General features: G+C 42.8%; 1 protein-coding gene across 1 annotated transcript; it reads left to right on the forward strand.

Annotated features, from left to right (window-relative positions):
- The first annotated feature begins 1240 nt into the window (after nt 1-1240).
- LOC148812638 (interferon-induced very large GTPase 1-like) lies at nt 1241-6338 on the forward strand. Its single transcript, XM_088908548.1, has one exon. It carries the CDS (start codon nt 1304-1306, stop codon nt 6041-6043), a length of 4740 nt encoding a protein of 1579 aa, XP_088764674.1. The 5' UTR covers nt 1241-1303; the 3' UTR covers nt 6044-6338.
- Nucleotides 6339-17311: the final 10973 nt, after the last annotated feature.

Genomic DNA, 17311 nt, shown 5'->3' on the forward strand with positions numbered 1-17311 from the left:
CGTCTTTTATGGATGATACCATTCGCATAGGGTCTTTAATAATGCACTCCTCGGGAGTCAAAACCGGCTCCCGTGACACATAAGATGTCTCTGTACACATCTTCCTAAATGAATAATAAATCTGAAACACAAAATACAGTAAGCGACTGATTGCATAAGTATTCATTACCTTTACTTAGACACACCTAAATAGGCTCTAGTGCCTTTGTTGAATGGAGACTACCTGTGTACAAATAGAGCATGTCACATGAGCTCAGGATAAGTATAAATATATCTGAGAGGTCCCACGGTTGATTAATATATCATGAATACAAACTTTAAAAGTAAATCTGGGATAGGGTTATTAAAAAGCACCAATCAGAGGAAGGGTATAAGAAAACTTTTCAAGGCATTACATATCCCCAAAGTAAAGTCCAGTTTATATACTGTATATATATATCTATCTTCATTCTTTGGCAGTTCAGTAATATTGCTATAATTTAACAGAAACAAACTAAACTTTAGCTTCTTTCTTTGATAATGTTACAATGTTTAAGAATTACAGTACTTAAATGTCTGAACTACAGTCAAATTTTCAGTACAAATTATTTATGTATTATGTCCAGTGTATGTATTACATGTGTATGAGTCTTTCAGTAAAAAAAATAATGGAGAGTGAATAGTGAAGTCTAGTTTCCTTCTGAAACGTGTGTACAGCAGTATAGGAATGTCTGGCCTGGATATAGCCTGGATAGAAAATGGGGACCAGTTATATTTCCTCTTCTTAGCATGCATTTGGTTATTAGCTGTGACCCAAAAACTAATTCATACACCTTACCTTTTTTGTTTTTCAATAACCTAGGTGAGGACAGTTGACCAACAGGAGTATTTTAAGGAGAGAATCAACCGGATCAGACAGGACGTTAAAGAGCTTCAGGAGCTGCACAAGGAAGGCAAAGTTGGAAAGAGTGCTCAGGTGAAGGAACTGGAAGATCAGATTCGCTCGGCCCTTGATGTCCCCCAGGAGTGCTGGGTACCTGCTGGACATCCTCTGAAAGACCTGGTGGGTGATCTGTTCAAACAGCTCTGCCTTCTGGAAGACACCTCCCTGTCGCCCCCTGAGGACTTCTGCCCAGACAGGGAAAGACTTCAGTAAGACCTCAAGTCTATTATTGAAACGGAGGATAGAAAAAAAAGAACAGAAGATATTATTAAAGACCAGAAGACTTTAGCTACCTTTAGGGAGATTATTTTCTCAGAGCAAAATCACTCAGGTTATAATTTGACACAGCCCTCATTAGAGGTTGGCCGTCTCCCAAACACAATGGAAGAACAATACAGTAAGGCCTTTATGAACCTGCTACAGAAACTTGGGCTCAAGGATTCACATTGCAGAACACTGATGAAGACCAATGTGCTTGTTATCAATACTTTGTCATACAGTGCCACTGAGCCAGAAACAGAGAACGAGCTGTACCTTCACTATCTCTATAAGCTCATGATGTTGGACTACAATTATTGGACCTTGTTTATTGAAGTTCATGAGACCACTGAACCAAAGCAAAAGTCAAGTGATACCAAAATATGCAGTGATGACTTTTTCAGTCCTGCCATCCAGAGTTCCACTCCCTGTGACAACACTTACAAGGAATCTTCTAAAGTGACACACATTCACCCCATGGACGTCCACATGGCTGTGTTCCACTGCTCTGATGACTTCCTGAGGCAGTACCTCTTCACCAAGCTCTCCACCTGTCAGTTCGCCTTACCCCTCCTGGTGCCCAGCCCCGAGACTGGGGCAGTGGAGCTCCCTCTGTGGGCCCTGAGGCAGGTCAAGAGGTCCTGGTGCAGTAAGGAGCCCTCAGAGAGAGGCAGCTCTGTGAAACACAACTGCAGGGACATGTTCAACGCTCCAGTGCCAACGGTGTCCTTCATCAGGCTGGGATCGTCCTCCGTCTCCAAATCCCAGATCCTGAACAGCGTCGTCAGCCCCAAGAGACACAGTGTGTTTTTCCACCGGCACTGCAGGGGCAGCTCCCCACACCGCCTGCTCATGGACGGGGTGGTGGAGATCGCCTGGTACTGCCCAGGAGGCAGGAAGGATGACGTGTTCGACAGCTGTGTGGCTTTCCTGAACCTTCACGGCGACGCCAGCAAACACCCCGAGCAGCTGCAGTTTCTCCAGGAGGTCAGCACTGTCAATGTGCTTCTGATCCCAGAGTCTCCACTGGAGGGAGAAGAGAAGAAGACAGCTGACGCTATTTTCAACTCTCCTGCCCCCCTGATCTGTCTGTTTGCTGGACAGAGTAAAGTCCCTCCAGGAAACAATCCAACCAAGGTGAGACTGGCAGCCAAGAACAGGAGTGAAGCAGACCTAACTAAAGAAATAATATCAAACATTAAACACTGTATCTCCACTGTGAAAAAGACCTCCAGCCTGCAGACATACTTACAGGCAGCAAGACGACAGCAGTTCAGGGTGGATGAAGACAGTGAATTCTGTACAGAAGGGAAGGAAAAGGCCCAGGTTTTGCTGCACCTGTTGAAAGAGGAGAGATTATCAACCCTGAAAGAGACTCTGTTGCCTCTGCAGGGGGAGCTGTGGCACAGGTGGTGCATGAAGGACAAAGAACAGTATCATCTGAACAGCAAAGCGAACAAAAGTATTGAACAGCAGAGGAGTGAGATCAGAGCTGAGAAAAGAGCCCTCCGTCGTGAACAGCTGAAGAGAGCTTTCCCTCTCCGTGGCTTCATGAGATCTTTCCTGGAGTGTTTAACTTCTGCAGATTCACACGACACCAAGCTGTTCATGCTGCACTGGCTGGGGATGTATCTAGATGAACTGACTGCAGACACGCTGAGTGAGCTTCAGGAGAAATACCACTCCACTTGGACAAAACTGAGACTGAAAGACAAGAGTAAGGACAAGGAGCAGGAAATGAAACTGCAGAAGGACCTGAACACAATATCTGAACAGATTAGTGCTGCAACTCTCGGACTCCAACACCTCATGAGAGAAACCGCTCAGCTCTATGAGGCTGTTCAATCAAGAGAGGGTCTAAATAATCAGAGACAGTTTGTCAGTGTCCTTCCTGCTGTTGGAGCAGAGATGCTGATTTCAGGACATCCGCTGGAGCTGATGGACGGAGATGCTGCCCATGTGCCTCTGGTGTGGATTGAGGCCGTCCTGGACAAGCTCACTGAGAGACTTGGAGACAGAAAGGTGTTTGTCCTCTCTGTGCTTGGAGTCCAGAGCTCAGGAAAGTCCACTCTGCTGAACACGATGTTCGGGCTGCAGTTCACAGTGAGTGCAGGCAGGTGCACCAGGGGAGCGTTCATGCAGTTAGTGCGAGTGAGTGAGGAGGTCAGAGCCCAGCTGCAGTATGACTTTGTCCTGGTGGTGGACACAGAGGGGCTTCGGTCACCAGAGCTCAGTAATAAAACCACACTGAGTCACGACAATGAATTAGCAACGTTTATTATCGGGATTGGCGACATGACCGTGATCAACGTCATGGGAGAGAATCCCTCTGAAATGCAGGACATTCTCCAGATCTGTGTCCAGGCCTTCCTGAGAATGAAGTCTGTTCAGATCAAACCAAGTTGTATTTTTGTGCACCAGAATGTTGCAGAAGCTTCAGCGAATGACAAGAATATGGAGGGAAGGAGGCGTCTTCAGGAGAAACTGGATGAAATGGCCCGCATTGCTGCCAGGGAGGAAGGCTGTATAGTTACTGGCTTCAGTGATATAATCCAGTTCGATGTGGAGTCACAGGTTTTCTACTTCAAGAACCTTCTGGAAGGAGACCCTCCGATGGCTCCTCCCAACCCCTCCTACAGCCAGAACGTCCAGGAGCTGAAGACGAAGCTCCTCAGTGTCGCTCGATGGCAGCCGGGAGTGAAGTTTCCCTCACTGTCCGAGTTTAAATTACGGATCAAAGATCTCTGGAACGCCCTGCTGGCGGAGAACTTTGTCTTCAGCTTCAGAAACACCCTGGAAATGTTGGTTTACAGTAAACTGGAGGACAAGTATGGAGAGTGGTCGTGGAAGATGAGGAAACAAGCCCTGGAGATCCAGAACAGACTGAGCAACCAAATTAACAATAATAAAGTTCAGGCTGTGACATTGTCAGATCTGAGGAGAGAATTTCATGAGATCTACAGAACTCTGACAGCTGAAATAGAGAAGTATTTTAAAGAGGAAAAATACCAGGAGATCTTAATTAAGTGGAAGGTGAATGTTGATAAAAGATTTGAAAGCCTGAAGAATGAGCTCATCGAAGAAACCAGAAAGCAGAGCAACGAACTGATCAGACTGAAGAAATGCCGATCGGAGCTGGACAGGAAGAAATCAGAATACGAAGCACAACTGATTAAAATGAGCAAAGACCTGGCGTCCAGACTGAAGGAGCAGAAGCTCAGTGATGAGAATGTGAAGGAGGAGTTTGACAGATTCTGGGAGAGCTGGGTGACCAAGGTGTCCTTAGAGCTGCCCCCTGAGGAACAGCTGGACATCAGAACTATAGTGGAAAACATCCTGCTGGAGAAATTCAAGAACCAGGGAGATGTCATCAACAAGATTGTGAAAAGAGAGATCTTCCAGTTCAATAGGAAAAAACACATCGAACAAAGCTGGGCAAGATATTTATGGAACACAGTTACTTCTCAAGACCCAGAGTGGGAATCTCATGGGAATGAACTCACTCAGCAAATACAGAGAGCTGTTAATAAATACATTAACAGGAGAGAAGAGGAGAAAGTGGGTTTCAATGACAACTTCATCCATGAAATATTGGGAGAGATAAAAAAGAAAATAACTGATTATGTAAATCAGTTCTTTACAGGACAAACAATATTCACAAAGGAGTACGAGTTTGAACTGTCTGTCTATCTGTGCACCACAGCAGTAGAGCGATTTAAGAAAATGCACACAGCCTTCAGGAAAGCCAACAATCCTCTGACTTACCTCCAGAGTAAGAGGGATCAGTACCTCAACTGTTTTATGAGCTTCTGTAAAGGAGCCTCATCTGTCACATTCTTTGTAGATTTTCTGTGCAGATGCCTCAAACCTGCGATCCAGCAGGCAGCATGTGATAAGACCTGTATCCAGATCACACATGAAATGAAATCTAACTGCCCTGCTTTCAGTGGTAACAGATCCAACCTGGAGAACCACATTCTGAGACACCTCGCTGAGCAGGTGGACTTTGACTCCTATATGGAATATATTAACCATCCAAAGGATTATTTTGAAAGGTTTATCAGGGAGTGTGTTGAGAGATACTGTAGAGACAACAGAGATCAACTGAGAAGGATGTTAAATACCAATCTGAGTGACCTAGTACAGCAGGTTTTAACAGTGAGCACTACTGTCACTGCAGCTGTGAGAGAGAGACATGGTGGCGCCATCTTGTGGCTGGATGAGTTCAGTGCGGCACTCAGTGATCACATGGTGCTCCCCAGACAAGACTTCAGAAACATAGAAAACGAAGACATCACAGACCTGCAGTTCCTCAGAGAAACGATGGCCAGATCACTTAAGGAGATACTGGAAAATTTTCAGAAAGAGAGCAGCAGCACACCTGACCTTGACTTGAAGATGTTCAGACGCAGACCTGCTGAGATTCTGTGTGAGGCGCTCAGTGGGTGTTGGGAACAGTGTCCCTTCTGTAAAGCCATCTGTACAAACACCATCCCTGGCCATGAGACTGACCACAGTGTCCAGTTTCACCGATCAAAAGCTCTGGCTGGCTGGCATCGCCGTGGCACTGATGAATTCTCTGTTGATTTTTGTACCACTTCAGTCAGCAGTGACAAGAGTTTCTATCCTACTTGGAAATCTACTGAAACTGTTCCTTATAAGACCTACAGAGAAGCAGGTGAACCTTACAGCAGGTGGAGCATCACCCCAGATAACAGTGAACTGTCCTACTGGAAATGGTTCATCTGGACTTTCAGGTCACAGCTGGAGGAGAAATTAAAGTATAAATTTGAAGGTCATGGTGAAATTCCCAATGACTGGAAAACAATTGAAAAGAGCTCTGCACTGAAGGAACTGAAGTAACTACATCTTTAAAAGAAAAAAGTGCCATTAATAAAATAAAGTTAGTGTAAGTTTAACTTTTCCTATACAATGTTTCTTGGTGATTAAAAAACTGTCTTTTGTATAAACTGATACCTGAGTAAAAATGAAGTGAAAATTTAAGTCCGATATCAAACAGTTCTACTGGAAATGGTTCATCTGTACTTTTAGGATCAAGATCGAGTGGGAATTTGGATTAAATTCACAGATTTGGGTAAAATCCCTGAAGACTGGGACAGAAGCGCAAAGGAGGCAGCCCTGACAGATGAGCAGTAAACCCCCATCAGTGTAATAATAATAATAATAATAATAATAATAATAATAAACCTTATTTTATATAGTACCATTAAAGGTGGCTTCTCAAAGTGCAAGATGACAACAACAATAAATAAGAAGACAACAACAATAAATAAGAAGACTACACAAGATAAAACACAATTACAACACACAGAGGAGACTGTGGATGGTGGTACTAAGAAGAGCAGAGGGGTGAAGAATGGAACCAGTGAAGTAAAGGCTTTTCTGAAGAAGAGGGTTTGGAGTCTGGATTTGAAGGAGTTTAGAGAAGGTGACTCCCCCATATCCTCGGGGAGAGAGTTACAGAGCTTGGGGGCAGAACAGGAGAAGCCCCTGTCACCCCAAGAGTGTAGAGGGGCTTGGGGGACAGTTAGGAGAGCAGAATTAGCAGAGCGAAGGTTGCGAGGTGGAGAGTAGGGCGATAATAGCTCAGACAGGTACTGAGGTGCCAAGCCGAGCCATATAGGTGAGCAGGAGGATTTTAAAGTCTGCATGGAATTTGACCAGAAGCCAGTGCAAGGACTCCAAGATAGGAGTAATGTGAACACTTGCACTAGACCTGGTCAGGATTCTAGCTGCTGAATTTTGGACAGACTGCTATTTGTTCAGAGTAGATTTAGATACCCCAGCGAGTAGAGCATTACAGTAGTCAATTCGAGAGAGCACAAATGTGTTGATCAGCTTTTCAGCCACAGTTAATGATAGCATAGGGCGTAGTCTTGCGATATTTCTAAGGTGAAAAAAAGATGTTTTGACAGAATGCTGCACATGTGGGTCGAATGTTAAGCCAGAATCGCATATCACCCCAAGATTGTTCAATTTTGATTGAAGCTCAAGTACAGAACCATCTACAGACAGGGTTACAGGACTGGCTTTACGAAGTTAATGGGGGGTGCCAATAAGCATGACTTCATGCTTCATTTACACTTTGTGTAAATATTTAGGTATTCAGGGACACTGATGTTCAACCTGATTCAGTGAGATTATGGATCGATTCTTTCAGGAGCTCAGCTACTGTTCAAGTCAGTCTTACAGGTCCTCATATCATATCACCATGATCCTCTGTAACAAATCTGGTTATTAATGAACAGATGAGAAGCTCTCTGGGTAAGATATGGTAACAAAAAGAGAACTGTCTTTCAGTAAAATTATTTCAGTACTAGAATGTCACAGAAAGCTCTCACTCAACAGACATTTAGGCACTGAACAGTTAATGAGTAACTGCAGATTTCTGCAACTATTGTGTTTTATTTTAACCTGAAATTGGTTTTATTTTTAAACTTTATTCTGACATTTGTTTTGCTGTTTGTGAAAAGTGATTCAGAGTTTGGCTGAGGAACTTCATGCTGTATTTTGAAGCTGTGGGTGTGTGTCTATATCCACAGGAAATCATGGCATCTACTCTTGTTCTACATCTGGGGTTGAGTTCTGTAGGTACATTCTTATGTTTACTGTGCTGATAAATTCTTAAGCCCTCTGGTGTGTGATTAATGGAAATAGATTTAAATAGGAAAAAATGAGATACTGCAATAGAAACACAATACATTGAAATGGTAATTTAAATTTGGTGGCAATTGGTGATAAACCTTTCTTCTGTTCCTGTACTGACAAATGCGATAATTACTGCTTCTAACTAAAATATCTAATAAAGAAATCACAATCAAATGTGACAAACTGTATCTTTTTACAAGCATAAATAACATAGTGACATTTCACTTGTGTTGTTTTCTTCATTTGGAAATTGTTTGTTGTTTGACAAAATAATACATCACACCAGATTAATCTGCCAGTACAGCTCCCTCTTGTTTTATACTCAGCGATTCTGCAGTGTGAGAGAAGAAATTAAATACTTTCTTCACTTTCACTTAAACGACACTACAGGTCCAGACCAATGAAACCCACCACTGTATTCAGGATCCCAACTTAAAGACCTTAAAGTGTTCCAACAAAGCCTGAAATGAAATAAACAAACATGTACCACATAACTTTTGCACAATAACCATACCATACAACTTCAACACCTCAATGGTTCTGTTTTTATCAGCTGACACAGTAAAGAGCACAGAGCTTTAAACTAACTGCTCTACAGAGGACAGAAATACACACAATATTAAGTCTTGTTTTCAGCCTTTTATACCTGCTACCCCTTAGAGGCAGGGTAGTGCAGTGGTTAACATCACTGCCTGACTACAGTTCCTAGGGGACTGTATGTGTGGAGTTTGCATGTTTGTGTTGGGGTTTCCTCCAACAGTCCCAGTCTCGTGCTGGTGAGTTCATTGGCTTGTGGGAAAATTGGCCCTGGTGTGAGTGTGTGTGTGTGTTTGTGTGTGCCCTGAGACTGTGTGGCGTCCCATCCAAGGTGTGTGTGTTTGTGTGTCGTCTTACACACATTGCTTGTCAGGACAGACTCTGGCTCCCCTGCAATCCTGGATTAGAAAAAGTAGTCAGAAAGTGGACAATTTTATTGGTAAAACAGCCCCCCATACAAGAAATACCTACATTGTGCAGAGGAGTTTCTTGTTGTCTTGTACAGAGGGCATCTTGTTACTGACACACACACGGGTCAGGGAAATATCACCAGCGTGAGAATATGGAGACTGTGCCTGTCTTTCCCAGCTGCATCCCAAAAACCACAGACACCAGTGTCTGCAGGGGACTCGTTTCAAACTCAGAAACATAAACATAAAAAACATTTTACAATAATCACTTCCCATCATGTTTTCTGACACAGAGATCTGGAACATTAAATTCACTTGAAACTAATGATCAATAATAATTCTGTACAATAGGAAACTTCCCTGATATATTAATATATATTCTAATTAAACTGTTACATTTCTTCTATCTGCTGCTCTACATCTGTTCTCACCCCCCCGTCTGGGCAGAGAGGGTGTGAGGTGCAGTAATCAGCCAGACCCCCTTTATGATTTAAAAGATAATCATTATTAACAGAATAATAAAGTCAAACCATGCCATACTGAAGCAGAGATATACAAACCAGCCCGTGAAGGAGTCGGCGTGTAATAATAATAACAATAACTCAAATGTGCAAACTTCAAATCGTCATTGATAGAAGCCGCCATCAATTCCTGCTGAAATACTCTGTTGTGTACCGCTCTCGTTTTTGTACTGTTTAATAAAGAGACTCGGAGAAGGGACATGAATACTCTTGTGTCTTCACTTGATCGCCCTCACTTCCGGGTATTGTTGGTAATGTAGTACACAAGCATCTCGGCAGATACAGCAGGTATCCCGCCTGTCAGCTCCTCACAAGCAGAGAGCTCCGGTACATCAACACTCACGCCCAGCTGATCCCCAATAACAGCTCCTGGCATAGAAACACAATCTGGCGCTTTAATGTCAACTATTGTACACTTGTGTGCTTCTGCACCGAGAGCATTCTTCTGTTCTCTGGAAGAGAGAACTCGCCTCAGATCAAATCACAAACCGCCACGAAATTTACATGTCAAATCTGCTATCTGGCTGTGGCAGGTTTTTATTGATGACAATAAACTGTGCGCGCTGCAGTTTTAAATGCTCAAGACGAAAAATCGCAGCGACACAAAATCCTGGTACTGGGAGGGGTTTCAAATCTACAATATAGATCAATAATAATAATATATACAGGTACAATAGAGATCTAGGGAATATATCTACAGATACAGAGACAGTACAGATAGAGTACAGGAGACATAGAGATACAGTACAGATCTTGAGACAGTACAGATACAGTCCTGCTACTGGGAGGGGTTTCAAATCTACAATATAGATCAATAATAATAATATATACAGGTACAATAGAGATCTAGGGAATATATCTACAGATACAGTACAGATAGAGTACAGGAGACATATAGATACAGTACAGATCTTGAGACAGTACAGATACAGTCCTGCTACTGGGAGGGGTTTCAAATCTACAATAGAGATCAATAATAATAATAATAATAATATATACAGGTACAATAGAGATCTAGGGAATATATCTACAGATACAGAGACAGTACAGATAGAGTACAGGAGACATATAGATACAGTACAGATCTTGAGACAGTACAGATACAGTCCTGCTACTGGGAGGGGTTTCAAATCTACAATAGAGATCAATAATAATAATAATAATAATAATAATAATATATACAGGTACAATAGAGATCTAGGGAATATATCTACAGATACAGAGACAGTACAGATAGAGTACAGGAGACATATAGATACAGTACAGATCTTGAGACAGTACAGATACAGTCCTGCTACTGGGAGGGGTTTCAAATCTACAATAGAGATCAATAATAATAATAAATACAGGTACAATAGAGATCTAGGGAATATATCTATAGATACAGAGACAGTAGAGATATAGTACACTTTTTCACACAGGGCCATGTAGGTTTGGATTTTTTTTCCCCTAATAATAAAAACCTTCATTTAAAAACTGCATTTTGTGTTTACTTGTGTTATCTTTGTCTAATATTTCAATTTGTTTGATGATCTGAACCATTTCAGTGTGACAAACATGCAAAAAAAAAAAGAAATCAGGAAGGGGGCAAACACTTTTTCACACCACTGTACACCCACTGATCCTCACCAGCTTCTACAGATGTACGGTGGAGAGCACACTGACCAGCTGCATCACAGTCTGGTACGGCAACTGCACCGCATCTGACCGCAAGGCACTACAGCGGGTGGTCAAAACTGCCCAACACATCATCGGCAGTGTCTTACCATCCATCCAGGAAATATACAACACCAGGAGTCTGAAAAAAGCCACCAAAATCATGTCTGACCCCACTCACCCCGGTCATAACTTGATTGTTCCCCTACCATCTGGCAGAAGGTTCCGGTCACTCCAGTCGCACACAACTAGACTCCAAAATAGCTTCTTCCCCAGAGCTGTCAAGTCGGTGACGCCCCCACTCCCTCCCATCATATTACCTCACAACTTCTAACTTCTTCACAAGGACTGTACTCCAACATCACTACACACACACATGTAAGCCGAAATTGTACTGTCCCCTCAATAGCTCAGTAAAACTGTACTGGTTGTAATATTTATTAATCACCATACTATTTTTGCACTGTTTTTGTCCTGTTATATTTTCTCTGTTTGTGGATTTTGCACAGTTTTGATTACATATTATGTTATTACATGTTACTGTTATTACTATTGTGTTACTGTCTATTGTCTTATCTTCTGTCCTATTTATATACTGCTCCTGAGTGACTAATGAGAAACACTGTTCATTATACTATGCACCTGTGTAAGTTTAATGACAATAAAGTTGAATTGAATTGAAAAATGACATTATAAAATGAATTTTTAACCTCACTTCCTACAATGACATTCAGTTATACAACAGGTTGATGGCCCACTTAATATACTCTTTTTGCCACTATAAAACAAGAATATCGATCCATTTTCGAAGTGCTTTTTCTAATCCACGGCCAGAGCCAGAACTGATCTCATTAAGCAACAGGTGCAAGGCAAGACAGAGCCTGGACAGGGTGCCAGTCACAAACACAGACATGTTCACTCCAGGGCCTGATTTCCCAAAAACCAATTAGCCTACCAGGTTGTTTATAGACTTCATGCAATCACAGGGAGCACATACAAACTCCACGCAAAAATGGCACCCAGGTCCAGAATTTAACACAGGGTCCCAGCACTGCAAGGCAACATTGCTGACCAATGAGCCACCTTGCAAAACAGTAGTAAAAGAGTATTTGTACACAACAACACTCCATATACTATCACACTATATACATTAGTTTTTTTCCATTAAAATTAATTCTATCTAATTAGCAATTATTAACTATTAAAATAGGTACATAAAATATAACTATAAATAGGTAGATACAGTATAAATGATATAAACACATTGGAAAGATGCAGGTTCTACATCACTGACACAGTTATTGAGTCTGAACAAAGTGTTTTCAGCCCTGTTGTTGTATTACAGATGTTTTCAGCACCATAACCAGTCAACAACAGTTCAGTTTCCAGTAAAAGAATCCCGTTGCCACATCCCACAACTCTTTCCCACTTCACTCGGCATCTCTCCACTATATTCTCACCAGTGAGGAAGTTAAAGACACTGTTTTTAAACACACAGATGCCGATTTCGTACAAGTCACCTGTAATGAAACACTAATGAGGAGGTATGGATCCTGTGCAGCCGCAGGAGTAGCCGGTAGTCACGGCAACAAACAATCCGAATTGAGAGGCGAGATCGTGGGCGAAGGGAGAAGGTAGGTAGACATCCAGGACGGACACAGGTGGCAAACAATCCGAATCAAGAGGCGAGGTACGACGTTGAAAGGCAAAAGGGGTTAATCCAAAATCCAGAGTGACACAAGGTTTAGGAATCACCAGGTGGAGCTCTCAGGGAGTTAACTCAATACCGAGCAGCGGGAAGCGGGTTAGGATGGTTTAAATAGCGCTGCTCGCCACACGGTGGAGCGTGTGCTGATGGATTAACACGTGCGGCGGCGCTTGTTATTATCAACCCGCTGCTGGTACTGGTGAGTTCTTTTACGAGATGATCTCCACTGGCTGGTGGGCGTGACAGTAATAATAGTGATAGAAACAGAGCACTCACAGGTCTCTGGACGTTGGTCTAGACTCTAGAAAGTGGTTCCATTCACAAGCGACTCTGGACCTCAACACCTGTTGATGGGTCACCTTTGTCAGACACAGCAGGGGAGCCCAAGACCACCTACACACACATTCACACACACCGACAGATATACACTTACACACACTCCACATACACTCATAACTACAAATACACTATTACTAACACAACAAAAGCCAATAACAGTACAACAGTAACACTAAGACTTACACTATCATCATCACCACTAAAACTGACACAAACTACTACTACACTACTAATACACCTACACACACTCTGACAGATATACACCAACATGCTCACACCCATTCACAAACACAGACACTACACATACTGACTGACACCACACACATTTATACACATACACTTCACACACTCACAGACACACATTCACAGACACACATAGACACAACACACACTTACAGACACCACACACATTTATACACACACTCACACACATTCACAGACTCACATAGACACTACAAATACTTACAGAAACACACCAACACACTCACAAACACCACACTCACAGACACACTCCACATATACTCATAACTACAAATACACTATAACTAACACTAACACAAATGCCACAAACATTCCAATATCACTAAAACTTACACTATCATCATCACCACCACTAAACCTTACACAAACTACTACACTACGAATATTAATAATAACAGTAATGCTATCACTAAAACTAACATGACTACTAGTGTAAATACTCTGACAGGAACTCTATAATTATCACTAACATTAACATGAATACTAGTAATATACTAATATTAGTATTAGTTCCTGTCCGTGACGTCAAACCGCTCTTTGTGACGAAGTCGAGACCTAGCCGGACACGGTGACGTGGCCCCTGTCGCCGTGGTTACCACACTTATGATTTGTAAACAGTGGGAAAATGCATTTAAACTGTTACCTACACAAATTGATCAACTTGGAATATAGTTTTCTAGCTCTAGGATACAATTTCTAAATAACAATTTATATAATAATTATTTGATTTCGGATTGAACAGTGTAACCCTAAACGCACTATGGTAATTGATCGATACAGGCTGTATTGACTGTTTTCTAGATATTTAAAACAGGGTCAAGAACGGGAAAATAATCAGTACTCACCAATCGGTGCAGTAAATCGATTATTCTACACACAATTGGATTAATTGGTTGTCGATAGATAAGTGATCTATAATTCTCCTCCGTGCGCTCCGCGCGCCTCCCGCGGTCTCGCTCTCTGATCCCGGCGCTCTGGCTGGTGTCTGTGACGTCACAGCGCTCTTCCTGACAGAGCAGAGCTGGAGGAGACTCCTGTCCGGCGCTCTTACAGATATAACATCTCCAATAATAAAACTTACTGGGCTGTGAGGAGAAGCGATTCGGAATAGTTGGAGAAGGAGAGCGACAAACCGAGAAATTAAACTCATTAAACGGGAAAAAAAATAGTTTACTTCACAGACTAATATGTGTATAGCGTACTCCCGTAGAGCAGACGAGAAATAGCACAAGTCCCTGTAATAAGCACTTTTAAGCGTTTTACACGAATCTCCACAGAATAGAAGCCAGGAGGACCAGACTCCTGATCCTTGAGGTTAAAGTGCATCTCCTGGTTTTATTTCCACCGGAGCTCTCAGTTCCTCAGCCCGTTTGATGATTGAATTAACTGTATAACTGTTATCAGACTCTGTTTAACTGTGTATTTATAAGACTCTCTGTGAGAGACGTGTGGGAGACGCTGTATCCCAGGGCTGGTGTGGAATCACACACAGACAGGTCTTCTGTGCGATCTGAGTCCCACTGCTCAGAGCTAAAGACTGGTCAACTGGTCACTATTGTAGACACGACCATCGGTCTGCTGCTGCTGATCATAATACACTGATAAGAGTGGCAATACTGTTGTTCATTAAATCAGTAAAAATAATAATAAGAGATAATCACATATTGCTCAATTGTCAGTCAAACACTTCTGACAGAGGGATGGAGCCTGACTTACAGTAAAGACAATGAATCAGGGCAGTAATACTGAGGGGATGGAGGTCCTGGAAAGGGTTAATAGAAGCTTCTTGCTTCTGACCTGGAACAGAGCCCACAGCTGCCAGGTCAGTGACCCCTGAGCCCAGTTCACAGAGAGGAGAACCAGGAGCTCTGCTCTGTCTCTAAGAGGCTGTGAGGAAGGAGAAAAGGGGGAGATGTGACCTGAGTCCAGGCTGTTCTGTCTGATATTATTCATGTAGCAGCACTGATTGTCTGAATGTCCTCTGGTTCTGGACTGTCAGGATAAAGAGAAGGAAGGAGATGAGCTTCTGTCTGTTCAGGAGGCAGGAGTTTGGGTAAAGTACTGAGGGACCCAGAGCTCTGTGTGTGAGTCTGAGCTGTGAATCTGACTGAGAGGAGAAAGATATTTTTGTTTTATTCTGCCTCTGAGAAGTCTTTTCCTTTGCCAAGCAATGTTTCATGGACAGATAAGAGCACACACTGCGAGAGAGACAGAAAGGGGGAGAGAGAGGAGAAGGAGCAGGAAGACAGTGCAGGTGTTCAACCACACTGTGAGCACAGGAGACAGGAGGCTTTTCTCAGCTGCTGAGGAGCTCAGGGCTCATGGCCACTCAGGCTCAGTGGGTCTGGCAGCAGTCAGGTCTGAGAGCGTCTCCTCATACTGACACTGGAGCTCTGAGAGTCACCCTCCATTCTGACAGGAAAAGCACCTCCTTTTTAGCTCCGAGAGATACACTGACAGCACTGTTTGAGGAGAGGACCTGTCACTCTGTACAACACTGGAAATCTGAACACTGGACTCCCTGTGTGTCTCCCTGTACAGCTCAGCTCTCAGCTAACTCATCACACTGACACCCACAGCCTCACAGTACAGCCTGGTCTCCTGTGCTGGAGGAGCTCAGAGGAGCACAAACCACAGACTCACTGCAGAGCCTGACCTGCAGCTCCAGTGAAGCTCTGCTTTATATCACCACTTTTAGGCTGTATTAACAAGGTCTGATTTTTAAACGAAATCATCATATCATTGCTTTTTCAAACTGACTCCTGCTCTTCTGTTTCTGCTGTTGCAGTTATTATGGTGAGGCTGTAACACAGGAGCTCTGCTATATTGAACAGGAGAGTTTAAATACAGCACAACTACTAATACTACTGCTGCTACTACAACTACAGTACTTCTGCTACTGATACTACTGCTGCCTTTTATTACTATTAATACCTGCTGTTAATATTTTACTGCTCTTCCTACTGCTACTGCTACTTCTACTTATAAGAATAAGGAGGAGGAGGTGACCTGAGTCCTCACTCTGTTCAGCCTGGGGGTGTATCAGTGTATCAGTATCAGTTCAGCTCCACTGTGCTGTTAGAGAGTCTCAGTCTCACAGTCAGCTCCACACAGAGAGACACTGGGGCCACAGCTGGAGGGGCTGGAACATCTGTGTGGACTGAAGCTGCCCAGGGACAGACTCACAGTCTGAGGGACTCAGTACAAAGAGGACAGCCACTGCTGGGCTTTTCTTTCTTTTTCATTTAAATGTTTGATCTCTGATTACAGCTACAGGACACCCAGTTCTTATTCAGTCCACCTTGCCTCTGTATTCCTGTGCTGACCTGAGTGACTTCACTGCCAGCTTGTGGACAGGCTTTTCTCACACTGTCCTTGACCAGGACCAGAAGACACTGGTCTGTGACTCACTGCAGGATACCAGTCACTGGACACTGCCTGACACAGAGAGCAAGAATCACAGGACCAAATATACATAATTGATTATCTTGATGCTGATTTACATTATTACTGATTTATATTACTTGTCTAGAACTGAAGAGATTTTTTTAGTGTTAATATCTGATCTCTCTTGCCCCTGCAGCACCTGCAGCCCTGCTGTCTGTATCTGTATCTGTAATTTTCCTCCAGTGAGACACAGAGCTGCTCCTGCCTCTCCTCTCTTCCGCACTGCTGGGAGTGTCTTCAGGGAGAGGAAACAGTGTAGTGACAGTTTTATGTTATTCACAACACGGATTTCCCTTCATGTTTATTAAGATGTGTAATTTGTATGTTGGTTGTATGAGTACAGTTTCTTCAAAAGTCCTGTCAATTAACAGTGGATAGCTCGCCGACGTATGTCTTCATGATAACTCTTTAAGGTGATTACAAGTGTCTTGATCAAATCTGTGTCATATTTTTAAAATAGTTTATTTTATTTTTAGATGCAACGGGAGTATAAATGAATTCTCCCACCCTCCATTCCACAATAAAACTCCATGTGTGAATCTTATTTTACTTGAAGTTGATGCTGTTGGTCATTATTGGAAAT

This window comes from Atractosteus spatula, assembly GCF_055471065.1.
Source record: "Atractosteus spatula isolate fAtrSpa1 chromosome 10 unlocalized genomic scaffold, fAtrSpa1.hap1 SUPER_10_unloc_2, whole genome shotgun sequence".
NCBI lineage: Eukaryota > Metazoa > Chordata > Actinopteri > Semionotiformes > Lepisosteidae > Atractosteus > Atractosteus spatula.

Coding starts and splice junctions, on each gene's coding strand:
- LOC148812638 (XM_088908548.1), top strand. CDS start 1,304: ATGGAAGAACAATACAGTAAGGCCTTTATGAACCTGCTACAGAAACTT.